The sequence below is a fragment of the Epinephelus fuscoguttatus genome, linkage group LG11 (assembly GCF_011397635.1).
Source record: "Epinephelus fuscoguttatus linkage group LG11, E.fuscoguttatus.final_Chr_v1".
NCBI lineage: Eukaryota > Metazoa > Chordata > Actinopteri > Perciformes > Serranidae > Epinephelus > Epinephelus fuscoguttatus.
The window spans coordinates 34,833,442-34,854,616 of record NC_064762.1 but is presented as its reverse complement, the minus strand read 5'-3'; the positions used below and the strand labels follow the sequence as shown (position 1 = coordinate 34,854,616).

The 21,175-nt window shown below is 41.0% G+C and overlaps 2 protein-coding genes across 3 annotated transcripts; one reads left to right on the top strand and one right to left on the bottom strand.

The window, feature by feature from the left end:
- Positions 1–647: 647 nt before the first annotated feature.
- Positions 648–10,963, top strand: tube1 (tubulin, epsilon 1). The gene is made up of 12 exons (XM_049590259.1): positions 648–806; positions 1,072–1,145; positions 2,368–2,420; positions 2,521–2,578; positions 2,833–2,948; positions 4,263–4,384; positions 4,792–4,979; positions 5,081–5,253; positions 5,659–5,799; positions 7,123–7,263; positions 8,198–8,372; positions 10,552–10,963. The coding sequence occupies exons 1-12, from the start codon at positions 782–784 to the stop codon at positions 10,708–10,710; spliced, it is 1,425 nt and encodes a 474-aa protein (XP_049446216.1). The 5' UTR covers positions 648–781; the 3' UTR covers positions 10,711–10,963.
- On the bottom strand, positions 10,791–20,859 carry ccn6 (cellular communication network factor 6). Of its 2 annotated transcripts, none has more exons than XM_049590261.1 (5): positions 20,401–20,859; positions 14,767–15,043; positions 12,511–12,747; positions 11,653–11,846; positions 10,791–11,569 (listed from the first exon to the last, which is right to left on the bottom strand). In XM_049590261.1, exons 1-5 carry the CDS (start codon positions 20,446–20,448, stop codon positions 11,288–11,290), a joined length of 1,038 nt encoding a protein of 345 aa, XP_049446218.1. In that variant the 5' UTR covers positions 20,449–20,859; the 3' UTR covers positions 10,791–11,287. The 2 variants fall into 2 exon arrangements, with proteins under 2 accessions (XP_049446218.1, XP_049446219.1); XM_049590262.1 differs by having other exon boundaries at positions 11,653–11,825.
- Between the last annotated feature and the right edge of the window lie 316 nt (positions 20,860–21,175).

Sequence of the window (21,175 nt, the reverse complement as noted above, 5' to 3'; positions counted from 1 at the left end):
CATCATCTATAACTATTATAGTGAGCTATATTATTTAAAAGATGGACATACTTGAAAACTACTTATTCAGGTGGTCCATTTTATTCCTGTTTCAAGATTATTATTATTATTAATCAAAGTTTATTAAGGATAAACCCCTTGAGATGCATCATCTCGTTTTCGAGGATTTCGAAGATCTATGTCTGTTCTTTTATTTGTTCATCTTTGTGTCTGTTGCCACTTGTAATAAATATGGAAACACTGCCCTCTACTGTGTATTAAGTGGACTTTCTCAACCAAATAGGCACAAGAGGATGAAGGAAAACAACTGCAAGAAGCTGAGAAACGTGGAATGTGATACTTTGGTCTTATAGAAAGGATCTCTAGTCAAAATGAACATAATGTATTAATGTATTATGTCATAAAAAGGCTAACCATCACAAAACAGTCAAAGTTAGAGTGGTGTTTCTTCCCATATACATTTAAATTGGCACACTCTACAAAAATATAACTTTCAGAAGACCTTTTTTGTTTTAAACCAATGACAAACTTTAAATTTATTTGGAGAGCTAAAGAGATGAGATGAAATACTGTAGCTCCTGGTGTAGCAGCTTACGTCCTCCATAGCAACATGCGTCGTTTCCATGGCAATACGTCATCAGCACTCGACCAAACACAGTCGAGGCGCGAGGCTACAAAGCGTTCAAAAGTCTTTTCGTTTTAATGGCCAGTTATGGACAAATGTTATCATTAATTATGACGTAACTCAGCGTTATAAAGAGCTCTGCGTATTGCTGCTGTCATGACGCAGTCAGTTGTCGTCCAAGGTGAGTTCAAACTCGAGTGCAACTCATTGAGCAGACGGAGTTAACGTTAGCATCCAGAGGCGAGCTAACAGCTAGCTTAGCTGTCATTTGCTGTGTTGTGCTACTGTAGGTAACTTAGCCCTGCTGTTAGGTGAACTTTATAACTGAATATAGGACCTGTAGGCTTGTTGGTTTGGTTTAGATCTGATTTAACGCAGGGCTGACACATGGAAACATTTCTTTAACCTATGATAACTAACTTAAACTTTTAATTCGTGTTCCTCAGTTGGTCAGTGTGGCAACCAGGTTGGCTGCAGGTTTTGGGATCTTGCTTTGCGAGAACATGCACATGTCAATAAAGTAAGTGCTAAAACACACATAGTACGGCAAGGGCACTGCAAGCTGAGTAACTCACGTTACTGTCATCTACATTACATTTGCTTAAGATGTATTTCATAAGGACCACAACAATAGGCTATTTTCACTTCAGACATTTTGACATGACATATCAAGAAAGGCATAGGAGTGATTAATAATAATAATAATAATAATCGATGAGTTATTATGCATTTATTTATTTATTTTATTGGGACTCTTGTATATATAGTATATTACCTTCACACAGTTCACACAATTGTATAATAAGGTAACATGTTTATGTGTGTGAGATCCACATCCTCACCAGCCCCTCTCCTCAGCTGTTCTCCCTCACATTTACTCCCACACATCCCCTTTTCTGCCAGAAAATGAATATGCTACTGTGACCACTATATATCCAATATACTGTAGTAGACAATAGAAGACTTAAAGATATATACTTATTTTTCAAGTCACAGTTTTGAGTTGTTTGTTTTTTTACTCAGTACACCTTAACTATACGTCATATTCCGAATCATAACACGGGAAATATTTGAAACATCATGTACTGTGTTTTTATCACCTTATGGGACTGGCATAAAATGAAAAAACACTGATTTTGATAAGTGATTAATCATTTCAGTTATCAAACACAAATGTTTATGCTGGCTCCAGCTTTTCAAATGTGAGCATTTGCTCTTTGTCTTTTTTTATATTATGGTAAATGTAATATCTTTGTATTTTGATTGTGAGAAAATGATATTTCAAGATTTCAGCTTAGGCCTCTGGGAAATTATGATGAGCAGTTTTCTGAAATTGTATAGACCAGTTATCTATCAAATCAATCTACAAATTAAAAGCTGAATCATGTACTAACAAATCGGAAATTGAGTCATCTAAATTGTTGTTGACCCAATCAGTTTAACCCGTAGCATGCATGATTTAACAGATAATTACAGGGTTTTTTGGCCTTTGTTCCTAACAGTTATGATAACATTGTACTCAACCAAAACACTTGCTGAAGACTGGGAACACAGCTACGCTGCCTGATAGAATTAATGGTCATAACCATGAAAATAAAACCTGTTGAAATAAACAGAAATTATCCTTTAAGGGAAGCCCATTGTTTTTGTGCCTTAACTCATTTTATAAAAAAAACACATATTAATTGTTTACCATGGCTTGTAAAGACATCCCTAATGTCCTGTGTTCTTCCCCTACTCAGAAAGGATTGTATGACGAGGCCCTCAGTAGCTTTTTCCGAAATGTGGACTCAAGGTAATCACACCTGCTTTAATCCAGCATGGGGTGAGATGCAGTATGTGCCTCCTGACAGTGGTCCAAATGTAGTCCTGTTATAATTGGCTTGTCTTTCCAGGAAAAGTGATGGGGGTGCCTGCGTTGTTGGTGGGAGAATCCAACATCTGAAGGCCAGGGTAAGTTCTGCTCATTACTGCAAAACAGCTTGAGAGAACATTTTTTATCTGCTGGTTTCACAGGAGTAACAGCCTATTTTAGAGTCAGGGTCAAGGCCAGGGTTGGATCAGCATAATGAAAGGTTTGGCATCCAGTGGTTTAGGTTACAAAGAGGAGTTATGGAATGATAGCAGGGGGTCAAAGCCATGTGCTCAGCATATAAGAGCAATGAAATATGTGTGCTGTCCTCATACCCGCATATTTGAATCCACAGGCGGTGCTGGTGGACATGGAGGAGGGAGTGGTCAATGAGATCCTGCAGGGGCCACTGAGAGAAGTGTTTGACAGCACTCAGCTTCTCACAGACGTGTCAGGTTCAGGCAACAACTGGTGAGAGACAGACTAGCCACGGGACGTCTGCTCACAAGCTCACATAACTGGTAGCACATGTTGCAAACTGTAATTCATAACATAACTGGTTTGCAGTCATTTACACGTGCAGTTACATCACGCAGAGTTGTAAAGGTGTGGTGTTTAAGGATTGAGTCAACAATTTGGATTGCCAGAGTTAGTTTCTGAAAGTTCTAAATATTTCTCTCCTTGTCTGGAAGCATTAAAACCTGCTTTTTTTTATACAGCCACCACATTTCAAATCCCCAACAATATGACAGAGAAAAGAAACAAAAGATAACTAGTAGCTTAGTTGTTTCACCAATTGATTGATTTGTTTTATTCCACTTTCCCCTTTCTCAAGTCTACGTAGTGTAATCTGGGGAAAAGGTCAGTAGTGCGTCTTGACAGGTCTAGTGTAAATATTCCCTCTGTAGGTTTTGACCTGACAGCCACTGTCATAAAAGTCTCTTTGCAGTAACTTGCTTGTCAAGCACTGGCAGTGGATTTTCATCATATTATAGTGAAAATAAACTTTTTTTTTGCTTTAACTTATCATTATAAAATAAATGTTGATTGTACAACGTTATTGCTATAGAATAATGACTCGATCTGCATTTAGATTGCTTGCTTTCCCTCTGAAACTCTGTCCACCACTGGGTACAGTCTCCTGGGAAAATGAAGGATGGATTTATGGCACAAAGGAAGTGTGTCAGCCAAGTGCTGATATTTATAATTTAAACCCAGCTGTTAGTGTGGTTATTTGCTAGGCTCTGAGTAAAACAGAAAGCTATCTGGTTGTCTTTGCAACAGCAGCACCAATATTTGGAAAACGCTGGGGGACGGGGGTTGAAAAGTTGTTGTTTCCATTTCAAAGAGCAGTTTTCATGAGACAGACAGACTTGTTGTGGCTGAATGAAGTTAGAGCTGTGATAATCGCAGTTAATCCATTTCCCCCACAACAAAGCCCTTGATCAGCCTCTTATTCCGAAGTTTTTATGCGTAAAAAGCCGACTTTAAATTCTTAAAATAATTGGTTGTATCTTCTGTCGCAAAACATGCAGACATTTATTTTGTCTGATGTGCCATGTGTGATGTTTGTGAGCCCTCACAAACTGATACTCAATTAAAAGTCATTTTTTCTTAAGCATTCATTATAATGCAGCTTTGAAATATCGTATCCTTTGCAGTTAATGCCTGTGGAAAATTGTGCACATACCACACTAACTCAAACCTGTAGCCCATTTTGACACAAAAAAATCAAGTCATTGTTTTACAGCTTTGCCCTTTATTAACATGCTGCTTCTTCTCCAGGGCAGTTGGACACATGACGTATGGCTCAGCCTACAGGGAGCAGATAGTGGATAAGCTGAGGAAGGCAGCAGAACACTGTGACTGTCTGCAGTGCTTTTTTCTCATTCATTCCATGGGAGGAGGTAAGGAATGAGGACAGTTTGACCCCATACATGCATCGAAGCATTGATGCTTGCTGAAGGTTTGCCTGTATAAATGGCTAATGCACAGATTGGAGTGTGTGGATGCTTGAACCTCAGCTCCAGCAAGCCTTTTTTTGTAGTCATTGATCTTAAGACGTTGGTGTTGAGCCTGTTAGTGAGACTGTAAATGTCTTTTGTGTTTGAGTACATGAAACATTTGGATTGACCCTTTGTCTTCATAGCATGAATATGTCTCCATTTTAAAAATACCTAGTTATATGTAGAGATGGGAAATTGAGCTGGAGGTTCCTACAATCTTCTACACTAAATATAGAAACCAGGTTTTAAGTTTACATTGAAGGAATCTGGTCAGAGAAGAAAGTAAACACATTGGTTATGATTTTGAGGTACGGGCTCTGGGCTGGGGACCAGAGTGCTGAGCCTGCTGGAGGAGGAGTTTCCTGAGGTGTGTCGAATTGTCACCTCCATCTATCCGTCCGCGGAGGATGATGTCATCACCTCTCCCTACAACAGTGTCCTGGCCATGAGGGAGCTCACCGAGCACGCTGACTGTGTCCTGCCTGTTGAAAACCAGGTTTGTGCATTTGTAAATGTTTCATTTCCCCCCTCTCTGCAAAAAACTCTGCAGTATTTACATTAAAGAGTAAATGTTCTCCCTCACTTCTCCTCCTGCAGTCACTGGTCGACATTGTGAATAAGATTAAACAGATGTCTCATGGTGGAAAACCAGGGTCTGTGATCAAGAGAGACAGCACCGTCATCTCTGGGCAGGGCGGCCTCAGTGGGGCAGAGAAGCCCTTTGATGCCATGAATAATATTGTGGCTAACCTGTTGCTCAATATTACCAGGTGTAGTATTTCAGTTTGCCCACATACAGTAGACCCCTGTCTGCACAGGGCAAGGGGTCTGTCCTGCAGTATTTTCCACTAGACAAGCTCCCGTGGTTTTGGCACTGTTGTTTTTCTTGTGCTAGGGTCAGCAAAATATAACAATATTTATAATACTACTTAATATACCAGTGAGTGCTCCCAGTCCCAAGGCAAATTCAGACTCTTGCTTCATCAAGAGCTAATTAAGTACCTGCGTTAGTCGATCACCTTTTCAATCCACATTTATCTTGTGTGGCTTAAATATGTATTTATTCAAAAAGCTCAAACTAAAGTAGCAGTAAAACTGTCCATGCCTTAAATGTTGCCTATGTGTCATCTTACCCTTCCTTCTTTTGTTTTTTTTTTTTTGTTTTTTTTTTTTAGCTCAGCTCGTTTTGAGGGATCTCTCAACATGGATCTGAATGAGGTTGCCATGAACCTGGTCCCCTTCCCTCGTTTACACTACCTGGTGCCCAGCCTCACTCCTCTCTACACACTGGCAGACGTCAGCATCCCCACCAGAAGGTCTGTTCTCTGCCTGTTATTTTTGTTTTGTCTTTTACCTCACTGTCGTTCTGAACTCCATCAGGGCTGCACCTGTCAGCAGCAAAACAGGCTGCAGTGTAATATTTGCGGTAATGACACACCTTTAATTTACATCCACTAAATGTGCTTGTTTTCAGGATATTATTGTAAGTCTCTTATAACATTATGGACCGGATCTCTACAGAGAGAGAGTGCTTTTTGTTTAACCAGAACTCCACTTAAATTATCAGTCATTTTATCATAGTAAAATAATTCAGAATCAACAGAACAAAATGAAATTCACCAAAAAGCCCTCTTGGTTTGTCTTTTCACTGTTCAAACAATCACCAGCTCTGGTTTGATTGAAATAAACCCTTAATTCATCCAGATAGGTGTAAAAATATGTTGGCTCTATACACCCTAAAATTACAGTTTTTTAAATGGAGTCTGGTGGGTTTGGTGATGGAAACTTCAGGGCTAATTCTGGTAAATAACATATTTTTTTCCTTGTGTTGCTTAATGTATTGTATGTATCTTGTATCTCAATTGTAACTAAGTAAAGGGTAAATAACATCAACTAAAACGGTATGGTATGGTATGGTATGGTATTACTGATAGTGCTGGTACAAATGAAAACTTTTTTTTCCAACATCGATATGTTATGACAAATGTATTGAAGTAATATAATTACCAAATGCATTTAATCAGGCAAACCACTTAACACTTCAGTAAATAATTTTGTACGTTTCTTTGTTTTAGAATCATTTATTTAGCCAATCGAACTTTGTAAAACAATAACATAACACCACAAAGCCAGCTTTCATTTTATCAAGAAGGATGGTTGCAATTTCCAGTTTACTGTGACAGAAAAAACACCATTCGATCCACCCACCTACCCGCCCACCTTCTCCCCAACAACAGCTGCCATGAAAGTGGCCTTGTGTGAGCCAAACAGACCTCATGTGCTCCAGAGGAGCAGCTCATTGGTCAAAAAAGACTGGTGGTTGTGGTTGAGGTGAATATATGTGACTGTATGAATGCAGAGCAGGGTGTTGCTTAAAAATATCTTGCCTGCTCAGCAGAACTTGCCTGGAAAAATGAGGTACAAAAATTCTTCTTTCTCAATCATTGCCCCCCTTGGCCCCCAGACTGTACCTAAAATCCCTGAAAGGCCACTGCAGTTTCTAGAGCCAGTAAATAGAGGCATTATGTGCTGAGCAAGCAAACAACACAGGCTGTTATTTGTCAGGATGCAAATGTAAATGTGATATCTGGAAATATTGTTACGTGTCTTTTATTTTTTTACTTCCCTGTCTCCTCTAGACTGGATCAGATGTTCAGTGACGCCTTCAGTAAAGACCACCAGTTAATCCGAGCCGACCCGAAGCACAGCCTCTACCTGGCCTGCGCCCTCATGGTCAGGGGCAACGTGCAGGTGTCTGACCTCCGCAGGAACATCGAGAGGTCAGAGCACCATCCTCCCGCTCCGTCTCCTTGTGCACCAAAACAGCCCACAAGTCAGTACACCCACCCTGATAGGCCCATAGATGACCTTCACACTCACTCCCCCAAATAGTGCCCCCATTCAGCACCGACAGCAATGATTCATGACTGGTCCATTCAGCACACACCTCTCCCCTCACTGCTCTCCCTGCAGACCTTGTTTTCATGTGGCATGTTGTGAAGAGAAACTGAAACAGAAGCCGCTGTGAGAGCACATATTCATGCATGACCATGGTGTAAAAGAGGAGTGAAGGAAGGGAGGAGGAGGAAAAGTACATAAATATTGCCCACCAAGGGCACTCATAACCACCGGACATGTATTTCAGCATATTTTGCTGTTGGGTATGCCGGCTATTTTTCATAAAACAAATAAAAACTTAACTTAGGATGCTTTTCCCTATCAACTTTTGAAGTGTGGACAAAAAAATTAAACAGTAACAAATGTTTTGACAGACAAATTGTTTGCCATTTATGAAGCAAAAATGCCAAACGTGGTTGTTTCCAGCTGTTAAAATGTAAAGATTTGCTTCATTTCTCTGTTTTATATCTTTGTAAAGTGAATGTCTTTCAACCTCACCTTGGAATCTGGGAAACTTTGATGGACATTTCTGACATTTTATCAACTTAATTAATTGGTTAAATGGAAAAATAATCAACAAATAAATCAACAATTAAACTATTTATTTGTTGAAGGCCATAACTTCCCCCATCACAGGATAGTAAATGATAATAAAAACAGTGCTGCTGCACTGTATTAAGTGTAACGAAGACGCTCGTAGATTTTTTTCATCAGTGAAATGTAAAATGTCCTCTCAGGGGCCCCATGAACCCTGAAATCCTTTCAATTTTAAGCAACACTTCTTGCATTTGACATGTAATTTTCTCCCTGTTCTAGACTGAAGCCTTCGCTGCCCTTTGTCTCATGGAACCAGGAAGGCTGGAAGACTGGCCTGTGTTCAGTGCCTCCTGTGGGTCACTCCCACTCCCTGTTAGCCCTGGCCAACAACACGTGTGTGAAGCCCACGTTCATGGAGCTGAGAGAGCGCTTTACCAAGCTCTACAGGAAGAAGGTGCAAATTATTCTCTGTTTTTAGACCATTAGAAGATACAGCAAAAGAATGTAGCATTTATCAAGTCAAAACATCAAATATTTCCATTGGCCAGCTTGTCAAATGGGAGCATTACTATTTTATCTTGACTACTTATCGTAGATTATATTTGAGGTTTTTTGACAGTTGATTAGACAGCAGACATACTGTAGCTCTCTGTTCTGGTAACTTGTGGTGGACATTTGTCATTTGTTTTCCACACTCAAAGTCAGATTGAAATACGTTTGTATATGCAGACTCAAAGGGGACATATTATGCTCATTTACAGGTTCATACTTGTATTTGGGTTTCTACTAGAAGATGTTTACATGCTTTAATGTTCAAAAAACACTTAATTTACCTGATACTGTCTGTCTAAATCATTCAGTTTTAGTGCCTGTCTCTTTAACCCCCCTCCCGAAAAGCCCAGTTTGCTCTGACAGGTCAGCATTTCTGGGTCTTCCATATCTCATCCATTTTTAGTGGCCAAACGGTGGAATTACAACTTCAGGTCAAATGATGCCATTTGACGCAAAAATATTTTTTCCACACCAAATTAGTGGATGCATTTTCTTTTTTTTGCTGTTGCAACCACTGTGACATGACTAGTTTTACTGTCAGATTTTGATCCATTTGGGGGCGTCGGTGGCTTAGTGGTAGAGCAGGCGCCCCGTGTACAACGCAGCATCAGTGCCACAGCAGCCCAGGTTCAACCCCAGCCTGTGGCCCCCTGCTGCATGTCACTCCCTCTCTCTACCCCCCTCACACTTGTCTGTCCTATCCATCAAAGGCTAAAAATGCCCCAAAAATATCTTTAAAAAAAAAGAAAAAAAGATTTTGATCCATTTGGTCCAATATTTGGAAAGTATAAAAAACAACTGATTCATTTTATACCCATTCAAGTTAGCAGAGCACTTAATTGGAGGTAGCTGGCTCAGCCATGGGAAGTCTCTAGTGTGCCTGTTCTATGGGCCCAGTGATGTGAAAGTAGCACTGATCATCTGGGTATTTTTATACGCAGTTGTTGAACGTTTTTGACTCATGTGCCACTGAGCAACTTTCATTGGAATAAATGTGGCCCCGCCTCCAACGCTGTATCCAGTTCTCATTATACATCCATGCTCTGCACTGTCATCGCAGCCAGTGGAATGACTGTAACAGAGTGTAGGAGCTCTTGCCACTGTGAAAGATCACCAATTAAAACTTCTAAACCAAAATCTTCACAGCCAGATGTTTCAGGAGGAATATGATCCGAACTGTGGAGAAACAACATAGGCGATCAGGATTATATGCCTCTCTAATGTTACCATGTAGCTACATGTAGCAGTGTAGGCTATGTGATGTAAACCCTTGCAGTAGCATGCCTGGAGCAGATGACCATGTAAGGGGCTGTACACATGCTGTGTCTATAACCACCTTGTAATTGCAAGTTTGGGCGCTATCTGCTACTTTTGTGCCTACTGTGTGCCAACTTTTAAGGGCGTGGAGGCAGGTAGCATCTGATGTTGCTAAGCGACTATAACCAGCACTGTATCATAGCCCACTTACCAGAAATTCTGAGTGCAGAGCTGATCTTCTTCAAGGTGTTGTTTTGTAAGTATATTTTAGGCAAAAAATATCCATGGCACAGAGGTAAAGTTCTGGGTAGCCCTGCACTGAAATGATTAATTTCTCCTCCATTTTTAGCACACATTGATATTTACGGAAGAAGGGAAAGATATCTGCTGGCTGTGATGTGTTGTTCCTCATCACATAACATGCAGTGCTCACTGCTGCGTTCCAAAAGTTGAACTCCCGTTTATTTCAGGGCGCAGCCGTAGCAGCCTAAAAAGTAGGCACTGTGGAACGCGTACATGCCGCAATGGTGTTGCTCTGGCGTTTGAGCCCACCTGCCGCGCAACTACATTGAAAACAATTAATTTTAGGGCGCAAAAAACATGGCATGTGTAAAGAAATCCGTCATGAGCTGACATTAGCATGTAGCCAAAGTAGAAAAAGATTGGAAACAGAGTCCTCAGAACGGTCTGAAGCCTGATGTTTTTGCTTAATATACACATCCAACATTATAACATTATATAAATATGATAGCGAATAAGAAAAAGTATAATTGGTCCTCTTTATTAACTCACAGTAAACTGTGCTCCCTCTATGTTTTTTGAAGGCTCATTTACACCACTACCTGCATGTAGAAGGGATGGAGCAGAGCTTCTTCTCAGAGGCCATCAGCTCCCTCAGCTCACTGATTGAAGAGTACCACCAACTAGACGCCACCAAGGGGAGACTCATGCCTGACGCACCCAGACTCTGCATCGCCAGATGAAGGTCCGCTCTGTTGTAGATCTTTGTCTGTCTGCTTGTATAGTAATGATTATTTCTCAATAAGGACTTGACACAACCAGATCTTCTGTATATACCTTTATAAGTTATACAATATTGTCTAATTTTTTACCTGATTAAAATGTTCTCTGTCTGAAAAATAAGCAGGAACAACATGAAAAAAGAGTTAAACTCAATCTGTAGTGTGACCTGATTTGCCATTTCAAGGCTCCCTGACTGTAGAATTATGAGGTACTGTTGATGTGTCCACATCTGCTGTTGCAGCAGCTCCACTGGCCATATTCCTTGTTGTTATTGCACACACATTTCCTGAAGACAGAGTTCAAGGAAGCTTTTATCGTAACTACAACATATTTCTTCATTTATTTATTGATCCCAGCCATTCTTCCTTATGAAATGAGGTTTTGTAGTTTCATTTTGTGTTTTTTGAGATTTCTTGAGGCACATCACCACCGCTGAGGAGAACTTAATGACCGAAGTATGCATACGTTTCAGTCCTTAGTCTGCCACAGCAGGGCTTGATCCTGCGTCTGTGTCTCTGGACTTCGTTGATGGATCCGTTAGAGTAACCGCAGGTCAGAAAACATGTCGCCTGGATCATTGCACTTCTTCTGGCACACGCAGGATGTTATCCACTGCATCTTCCACTGTGTGTTGGAGCCTCCCTTGCACGTGAAGTTGACCTTGATCATCCGGGACTTGTTGGGGACACAGCAGCGCTTGTCTGTACAGACACCGCAGTATGTGGGCTTAAACTTCTTGGTACTGGTACAGCCTGAGAGTGTCAGCTTCTCTGCTTTCTTTGCCTGGAATTTAGGCCGGCATGTCTTTCCCTTTGGCACCTACGGGAGGAAAACAATGATTTTATTTTTGATTTTATATAAATCTATGTCCATACCTCAATAGAATTTGACTAACTTGTCACCTTAACAGTCTTCATCACACTCTTCTCACATGGCCGCAGCAGACACAGGCGTCGGTCCTTCCTCATCTCACATTTGCCGTTGTCGTTGCTGACACGCACAGAGATGCCCAAGCCGCAGGTTTTGGAACAGGGGCTCCAGGGGGTGGTCTGGATTAGACAGTTCCTTTTCCAGGCTAAAGGAGGATCCCTGTAAGCTTTCAGTATTACAGTTAAAGGGCACTGTGTCAACAAAACCCTACACAAAGAACTAGTCTGTGTGCCACCGCACTGCTTAGCAGAGCACAGACCCCAAATACCTGGTCTTACCTGCCACAAGGGAATTAACTCTCTGCTCCCAAAAATTCTAAATGTCTCCTTTGAGCTGTACTTACATGAGTAATGTGGAATGAGTAAAGAAACAGGCATTCAGCTGAACTGAAATGATCTTTTAGACATCCCAAAAGGTTTCAGTGTCCTTGGGTGGATGTCAGCTCTTTAATTTTAGATCTAAACAATGTGCTGTTTTTCCACACTGACAAATGAAATCAGTGTTTCCCTGTCTGTCCATGATATAGATGTGTTTCTGCAGAGTTTACGGCCAAGCAAAACAAACTTCACTTGTATATCAAAGTGGATTCTATGGCGCTTTTAATAAAAAGTGAGTCGACCCTCCTCCTGTTTATAACTGGAACCATCCATCTTTCTGTTTTCCTCTGTGAAGCAGTGAAACCACAGTGGGTCACACCTCCTCCCTCCGCTCACACTGCCACCGTAATGAAAGGCCCACTCCCCTTCCCAACCAGCTAACTTGGACAGCAGTTAGCATTCCAGTCCAGTCAGGCTGGCCCTTCTCCACAGTCTTATTCTACAAACACACACCTGTCATGTAGGTAGTATCCTGCTGATGCTTCTTTGGGCTCTGGCCGCTGCGAAGGCCAGCTGGCATGTTGCCCATCAGCGGGGCGGGACCTAAGAGGCCGGCAGGCTTCTGGAAAAAAACAGGGGTGCAGCCGATGGCTCCAGCAATACATGTGCACTTATAGAGGGGGCTGGGCTGGAAACCTTCTCCGTTCTCATAGTGGGCCCCATTCAGGTCACAGCCTACTGCCATCATGTCTGGAAGAGGGAGGCAAACATGTCAGGGCTCTGGTGCTCACTGATGCAGGCAAAGCACATCTCTTGATGATGTGATTAAGAATCTTAAGAACTGCATAAGACTTCTACATAAATAAAGTCGTTTTGTGTCACACAGTTATTTCCACAGGCACACAGAGGAAACAGAAAGGAGCTTGAAAGTATTATCAAGATATCTTGTCATTGTGATTTTCTTATTTTGACAGAATATTAAAAATTCAGTTTGGCAATGTGTAAACATTAATGTTATGTAATATACATATGACATATTTTTTAGAGCTGTTGTTTAACACAGTACATTGTAAAAAGGAAATTTAAAAAATGCTTTAGGTAGCAGGTACATACTTAAAGTGCGAGTGGAACGTTAGCTGTTGTAGGCCGGTTTATTGGTAAGAATTTAAGTATCCATTCTGTCAGATGCTTGTGAAATGGTGGACTTAAAAAGATGCATCTGGTCTAGACCATGAATGTATCAAGGTGAACCAGATACCGCGTTCAAAGATGGCACCGGATCCAGTCCTATAAAAGCTGCTCAGTGAGTGCTTAAAAAGCTTTTATTTTTCTGTTTTTGAGTCTTTGTGGAGATTATGTGCATCAGACTTCTGCTGGCTGAGCCGACAGACATCTTGTTTGCACCAACACGCTTGAATGGAACAAAATTATTTTATTCGTGTGACTCAAATAATACAAAGAGTCATTTCAGGGGGTCGTGACGGTCAAAAACATGTATCAAATCCTTTTACTGCTGCTTTTTTTCCAGTGATTGTAATTTTAAAAAAAAAGCTTTTGGACCAGTGTGCTTCATGCAATGATTCCAGTGTGTGGCCACTAGGCAAAAATCACCTCACAGCACAAGATAAAACGTAGAAAAACAGCTCCACAGCTATTAAAGGTCTAAAACTCAAATGTATCAGATACATATTAAGTCAACACTAAGGCAGATGTATTGGATCAGACTCGGCATTGGCAGATACCCAGTATTAAAGCACTTGACTGGGACATCCTGTTAGGTCTATTTGATATATTTTCTCACTGGTTCCTGTTGCAACACACCCACAACAGTCTGGACACCTGATAAAAGTATGCATCACACTGACCAAGATCTAAGGAACAAAGGGATGTGTACTGAACAAAATTATAAAAGACCTTTTCTATAACACAAAAGGTAGATTTCTCTCAAATTGTGGTAACATATATGTTAGAATCCATGGTAGTGAGCACTTATCTTTTTCCAAGATAATCCATCCACCTGACAGTTGTGGCAAATCAAGACAATGATTAAACAACATCATTACTACACAGGTGTGCCCTAGTATTGTCACAATAAAAGGCCACTCTAAAATGTTCAGATTAAGCTTAAAAAAATGTATTAGGCACTCTGACCCTCACATGGGATTCATTCCTGAGGAAAACACTTCTCCAAAGTGCCAGATGCCATCATAGGTAAGCATTTTTCCATCTCATGTCAGTTACAACAACACACTGCTGTCAATCAAGATCTTGCTGAGAATGAGGAGCATGCAAATGAGCTTCCTTGAAATGGTTCCCGCCAATTTGTGCAGAAAATCTTTGGTTTTGTGAGCCAACTGCTGCATCAGCAGTGTGGTTGGCTGGTCTCAGCTGGTCTCACAGGTGAAGATGCTGGATATAGAGGTCCTTAGTTGGTGTGGTTACAGGTGATCTTCAGTTGTAAGGGTGATTGGATGTACTGCCAAATTCTTGGAAACGACATGCCAATATCATGTGTCAAACTTACAACATCTGTGGCATTGTGTTGTGTGATAAAACTACACATTTTAGAGTGTCCTCGTACTGTGACCATCCCAAGGCGCACCTGTGTTGTAATGATGATGTTTAATCAGCATCTTGTCATTTGCCACACCTGTCAGGTGGATGGATTATCTCAGATCTTCTTCAATCTTTTATTTCAACTCATGAAAAGGGTAGCAAAAACAGGAGGGTTTTTTTTTTTTCTCAGTGCAGTTTGAAACAGCCACTCACATGCACACACTCCAACCTCGAACCTGGGCCTGTCAGCTGAAAAGTCACAGTACATTCCCTTGTGTGGGTCACAGATGTCCCTCTCGTTGCATGGCTCTCCGATTTGCCTGGCACAGCTCTTGCAGCAGCCACACCCATCCAGGACAGAGCTCACTCCCGGGGCACAAAAGGGTCTTTGCGGACACTTGCAGGGCCACTGGCAGAACTGCCGCCTCTCAGCAGCAGCCCGCCCATCTCTAGCAGCTAGCTGCTCATTGTTCTGAGCCCTGCTGAAGCACTGGGTAAGGAGAAGGATAGAGATTAATTTTGAATGCCCTGAATGCAATTCATTTTTGCTTAGTTGAGAAAGTTTTTTCCACCACTCTTCTAGTAGATTGGAATGTGAGGTAAAGCATTCAGCCTTTGATTAGACAAAGATGTCTGATAATTTTTAAAATCTATCAAATGTGCTAAAAGTGACATTCTGAACTCCGGACCACTTTTCCCACCCTTTGGCTAGGCTTGCTTAGATAAAATAAAAAAAATTAAAATAGTCAGGGTTTCATGTACAAACTCTGTTGATTCTTGACACAGCAGCTGTTTCTGTATTGAATTTTAATCTGCTCATCATACACCAACTTAGTTATAGATAAACAGGATCCACACTTGTACTTCTGTATGTTTTGCTTGGAAAGGGTTGCTGGGCACACCCACACCTCCAGAAAATGTTCAATAATGAGTAGTTACGCCTTTGCCCACGTATTTCATGTAATTCGTTCTCTTTGAGGTCTGCATCTCCCCAGACCTAGCCTTGGGTATAAGACAGGGTATCTCAAAGACTTATTTCCTGCAGTGCAAAATCTCAAATTTGCACATGAGATATCGCATAATCTAATAGATGGACTGGTAAGAAATTGGATGCACATTGATGCTCCCAAGGGGATAAACACTGCAGATTTTAATGACCCCATGACTTTACCTTTTCCTTTTAAAAATGGCTGAGTACTTCCCACTTATATCCCGTCCCTCTGTCTGATGGACAGCTTCTTGTTTTACATTCACGTACAACTACCAAATATGCGTGCCAAGTGTGACGTAGTTAATTCAAATAGCAGAATCTTTAATGGGGCACCACAGGAAAATGAAATGCCATCTCATTCTCATGCTGTGTTCCAGTCAAAGTCAGAGTTCGCAATTCCCCAGTTGAAACCTCCAAATTCCGACCTCTAAGCGCACAACGCCAAACATAAGCATAAAACATAAACACAAACATAAGCAAAAAACATGGCTGACTGTGACGACTGATGTTTATTCAGCAAGTGTACACACAGTTGAACTCTTAGCAGTGTAGCCTCCTTGTGTGTATAAATGACGCAGAGGAGGAAAACTGCATAGGGTAACAGATGCCATTATATATTTTATTTCACTGCACTTTCGTTTTTGGAAACGTATGATAGTATGTATTAAATTATGATAGTATGTATGGTTTACCATTTACAGTACGTGCTTCCACAGGTGCTGCTATCATGATGGGACTTTCGACAACTGCTTCTTTGAGCAGTTGGAATAGATGGATTTTCCCCGAGTTAACAAGTAGAAAGTCCAACTTTAAATGCCATTCCATTGTACTGTTACTAGTATTTTAGAAATTTGCAAGTTCTGAGTTTTGTAAAAGCAGCATTAGTTTTGCACCTCACTGAAATGCTACTTGCCAGCCAAAGTTGATATTTTGTGTCAAATAATCAATAATGTCAATCGAGACTTTTAAAACCAGCTCAAAGTACAAGAAGTGAGTGAGGAAAAGACCACTTATATCCTTAACTCAGTGTAATTGTTGCCAAAATGCAATCTAATATTGCATTTCCAGAATTTCTCTGACTAAATTTAAGCATATTGGTTGGAAGGTATAAAGATAGATTGCCAAATTTCTATTTTGTGTTGTAGCTGCCTCAGGAAACTTCCAAGAAATGAGCAAGAATTTGAGCGTACACAGTCCCTTTGTTCCCTGCTTCAGGGCTCAAAATCAACAGTGAATGCATCCACTAAAAAGATATGTGTGTTTGTCAAAGCCTGATATACCTTCTTCCTCTGTGCCTTAGAGCTCCACTGTTGTCCAAAAAATATTAAAACACATCAGTGAGCCACTGTTGCACTGTATGACACTTTCCTTAATCACCTTAAACACACACACTGTACTTTATTTTGACATAATCCCACATTCACAGTCCTGCTGCTCTTAATATTCGCTAGAGCACCAAATGTAGATTAATACGCCACTGAAAATAGTCCTCAACAAATGCACCATTTCTTCATGTTTAAATAATGCGTGCTGAAACTACATTGACCAGCTGTTTGAGGAATTACTGAACCTTTTTTAACTTACAAATTTGTGACCAGTTTTTAAAGATTTGTGTATTTTCGTAGGAACCAGTGGGCTTAAAAGTGGGAATCAGGGAGACAGAGGACAGGGAAAGGAAGTGGGAAAGTATCGAGCAACGGACCAAAACATTGTTAGTTTTGGTCTTTTAGTGCAATTTAATAACAGAAACAAAAATGGAGACTATTTTCAAAAGTATGACCACATCTTATACAACAGCTTATTATGACCTATACTTAGGTGTTAGCCGACAAACTCCAGTGGCCATAGTAATTGTGACGGTAGCTAAGGAGAAAGTCAGGTGATGTAGTATAAAGAGCTGCAAAGTCTGCATCAGGAGTGGGTGGATGGGTCAAACTAGCGCAGGACTTTCACCCAGGAAACCGCTGTTCATGTCCCATATGAAACCAAAAGTCAGCGTTGAGTTACTTTAAATCCTTTGGAAACACAGCTTGAAATAGTAAAAATGCACATATTATATCAAAGTCGAATGTCTCATTAATCATCCACAAAAGTCTGAATGAAAATAACCATTCATAACTATTAGAAAACCTGGTTTAAAAACAGCTCATTTTGCTGTTTAGACCACTTGCTAGGACAGAGTGGGCGTGGCAGATAACGCTCTGATTGACAGCTCCCTCGTTTTGATTGACATCTCCCTGGCCCAGCAATGGCTGCCACAAATTTAATCCAGCTGTACATTTTTGAGCCCTCTGATGATTCAGAGGACGAAGCAGAAGCCCTGCCAGAAAATGATTCCTTTCAGGTGGTCACTGATTGGTAAGTTTCAAAATGTTTTGTGATTCATATTAATGTTACTTCGTAGAATAGTTAGCATAACTTTTACATAGCTGAGATGAATGACAGCGGAAGGCTAGCGCTTTGCCTTTCTTCATTGAGATACGTTTTCATTGAAAACATAAATCTGCTCCGTTTTTCTGATAATAGCCTTTTTCATTCAAACACATCCAGTGTTAATAGTAGTAATAGAAGTATTTGCCCGCCTCGAATAATGTTCCTCCTCCGGCTAAAACTGTGTTGTTTCCCGCAGCATCACCTCCGTGATTGGAGATATGTTTATGCGTAGCAAAGCTAACTGCTTGGGGTTGGGGTTAGGGGTGAGGAAGGGTGCACATTACGTCCCCTCCCCGCGAGCCGACACCGGCACTGGGCCCGGGGGGCAAGCCCGGCTGCTCACAAGCCGCCTCTTCCTGCAGCTCCACGAACTGCAAAGGCTCGGATTGTCCGGGCTCTGGAGCCGGTCAACCTGATTCGAGTGCTGCAGGGAGCCCGCCGGAGGCAGAGCCTCCGCTGGGTCGCAGCCAAGCGGTTCAGCCAGTTCACAATCTGTATTTTCTAAACATCAGACTAGAAAGCTGTTTGTTGGCTCAGACTCAAAGAGGCAGATTTAGCTGGAGCAGAAAGGTTTTGTTGTGCTGCCACTGGGGGGCTGGATGAGACAACTGACTGATGATTTATGATTGGTTTGGAATTTATTGCGTAATAAATCTCAGAGATAACCACAACCAAATCAAACCCAATTTCAAGAATGTACAAAAACTTAAAAGACAGATATTTCGAATTTGGATGGAAACTGATTTCTCATTGTTTGTACATGTTTAATATTATGTACATAAGACCCTAAATTACATAGTTAGAAGGATTTATTATTATTGTGGATTTGGGTTTCCAGAGGCTTTAACTATATACCATCACTTTACATAAGTCCATTAATATATATGCCTAACTTAGCTTACATAAAAATGTTTTTGTTGTAACCCAAACCATAATTTTTTTACTGAACCTAAACAAGTAGCTTTGTTGCCTTAACCTGAAATGTAAACGATGTGTTTTAAACTGTGACTGTCAGTAATATATGACCTGTTGTTGTTTAGGTATAGGACGTGTTGATCCCCCTCCACCAGTAGGGGCACTAATTTAGGAAACATTACTGTTTGTTGTAATAGTTTGTTGTAAAGTCATATGGATCGGAGAATTTGTCGGAAAAAAATGTATAACATCCTTATCCTTTAAACCAACATTTACACATTTTTTGGCCACTTAGGGCAGTGGGAGATCACTGTAATCATTACATTATCATTATCAGCTTATAGAGTTGATATATCTAACTTGTAAGCAAACAACTGCTTATTTACACATCCAGCAAATACAAATCAGTGTTACAAGTCAATAGAGTTGTATTTCTGGCCACCTGATGAAGGCAAGCTCAGAATTAACTCTCTGTTTACCTCCATTTTGGTCTCCACAGCACATACCCAGCTGCCATGAATGGTTAGTAAGATCTCTCCCTAGTTAGTCATCCCTCCCTATTCACCCATTCCCTACTCCCTAAATAATACACACAGTTTACGCTATAGTGAGCAATAAATTGAAATTTCCACATATAGAAAATGTAACACTGGCCATTATGGGAATTCTTGGGATATATCTAGCTCGCCTAATATTTGTTTTAGCTCTCTACTGTCTGTTGCAAGAACTTACAAAGCTAAAAAAAAAAAACCCTTAAAGATACCTTAAAATGCAAACAGAAATTTTCAACCCAATCAACTAGAGTTTGAACTTCTTTCTTTCACCCACCGCAGATGATATGTTCTTGTGTGGTTTGTAAGTTAAGCACTGTATCTGTTCTGTCTGCGTAGCCATGTTTTAAACCTTCAGCTTAACTGCACAAAGAGTAAGGAAAAAGATTGAAGTCAATGTTAAGGTTATAACTGCGGATAGTTCTGAGTGGTGACAGCCCAACAGCCCCATAAAGCTAATATGTTTGCCTTGCTTTCCTGAGTATTTGCTATGATGCAATCAATGTGTGGTGGCACTTGTGCTCCAATTCCCCTGACTGCTCATTGCTTCCAAGGGTCACTGAGGGTTATGCCAAAAATCTGAAGCCTGTCTGCCAGGTTTACTGAATGAGCTCATTTCATGGTGTGAAAATGGGTCCAGAGCAGCTTTAAATGCAAAGACCTCAGACTTTGCTCCCCTTTTGCAAGTTTGTACTCCTGAAAGAAAGACTAACTCTGAGCCCAATAAAATTAGAAATAACACCACTGAAAACCGAGCAATACTCAAATAGTCCAAGAGTCTAATAATGAAAAGGCAGTTCAGAAAAATTCTGGTGCTCTGCTACTGAGAAAACTGGAGCATGTGTGTTTTCCTGTTGCTCCAGATATGGCAGGTGTTCGGTGCCTTCATGTGTTGGCCAATCAGAAACCCAGGTCTGTCTGTAGTGTTAGAATAGAAAAAGATAATGCTCTTCTTACCTGTTGAGCAAGGATGAGCAGGAGGGAACGGCAGAGAAGCGATAGCATCTCTTTAGCGAGAAGGTTTGTGTGAGCTCCAGGAGGGCGCAGGGGGACGAGGGAGCTGGAAGGTGGGATTTAGGGAGGAAGACTGGCAGAGGGAGAGGGAGAGAGGACCGAGGGGGGAAGAGATTGGGAGAGCTGACCTGTCGGAGAAGGGGACAAAGCGCCCCTCTGTCTCCTCTCCAAACACACCTTACCCCGCCTTACTGATCCAGAGGGGAAATATTTGTCTTCATAACTGCTGGGCCACTCCAGGGCCTTCAAGTACTGCCCACTTGTTTATTCTTAGTCTGAGGACCTCGCTCACATTTATCTGGGTGCAACTAACAGTAAAATCTGTAAACCATGTGTGACAGGCTGCTATGTAGCACTCAGTGAAGTATATTTCAGTAAATACTTCCAAGTTAATTCTTTAAAGGACAAAAACTGAATTCATGAGTAGAATTCTGGTTTGTAAATGCACTCACTGTATGTTGTTTGTTTAACGTGGTGCCTAAGCTGTATGGTCCCACTAATGTGGACTGACATTCACATTCCATTATTATTTACACTGAGTAAAGAGGTCCCTCTCAGAGCCAGCCCTCCACCTCCATCCATGTAAAACCAACACCCCCTCAGGAATTTTTCAGACCAGAATAAAACCCGCTTATTTGTAATGTTCTCAATACAGCTACAGCTACTATTGTAACTGCTTGTACTACCAACAAAAACCTGACCAAAAATTGAGCATAGC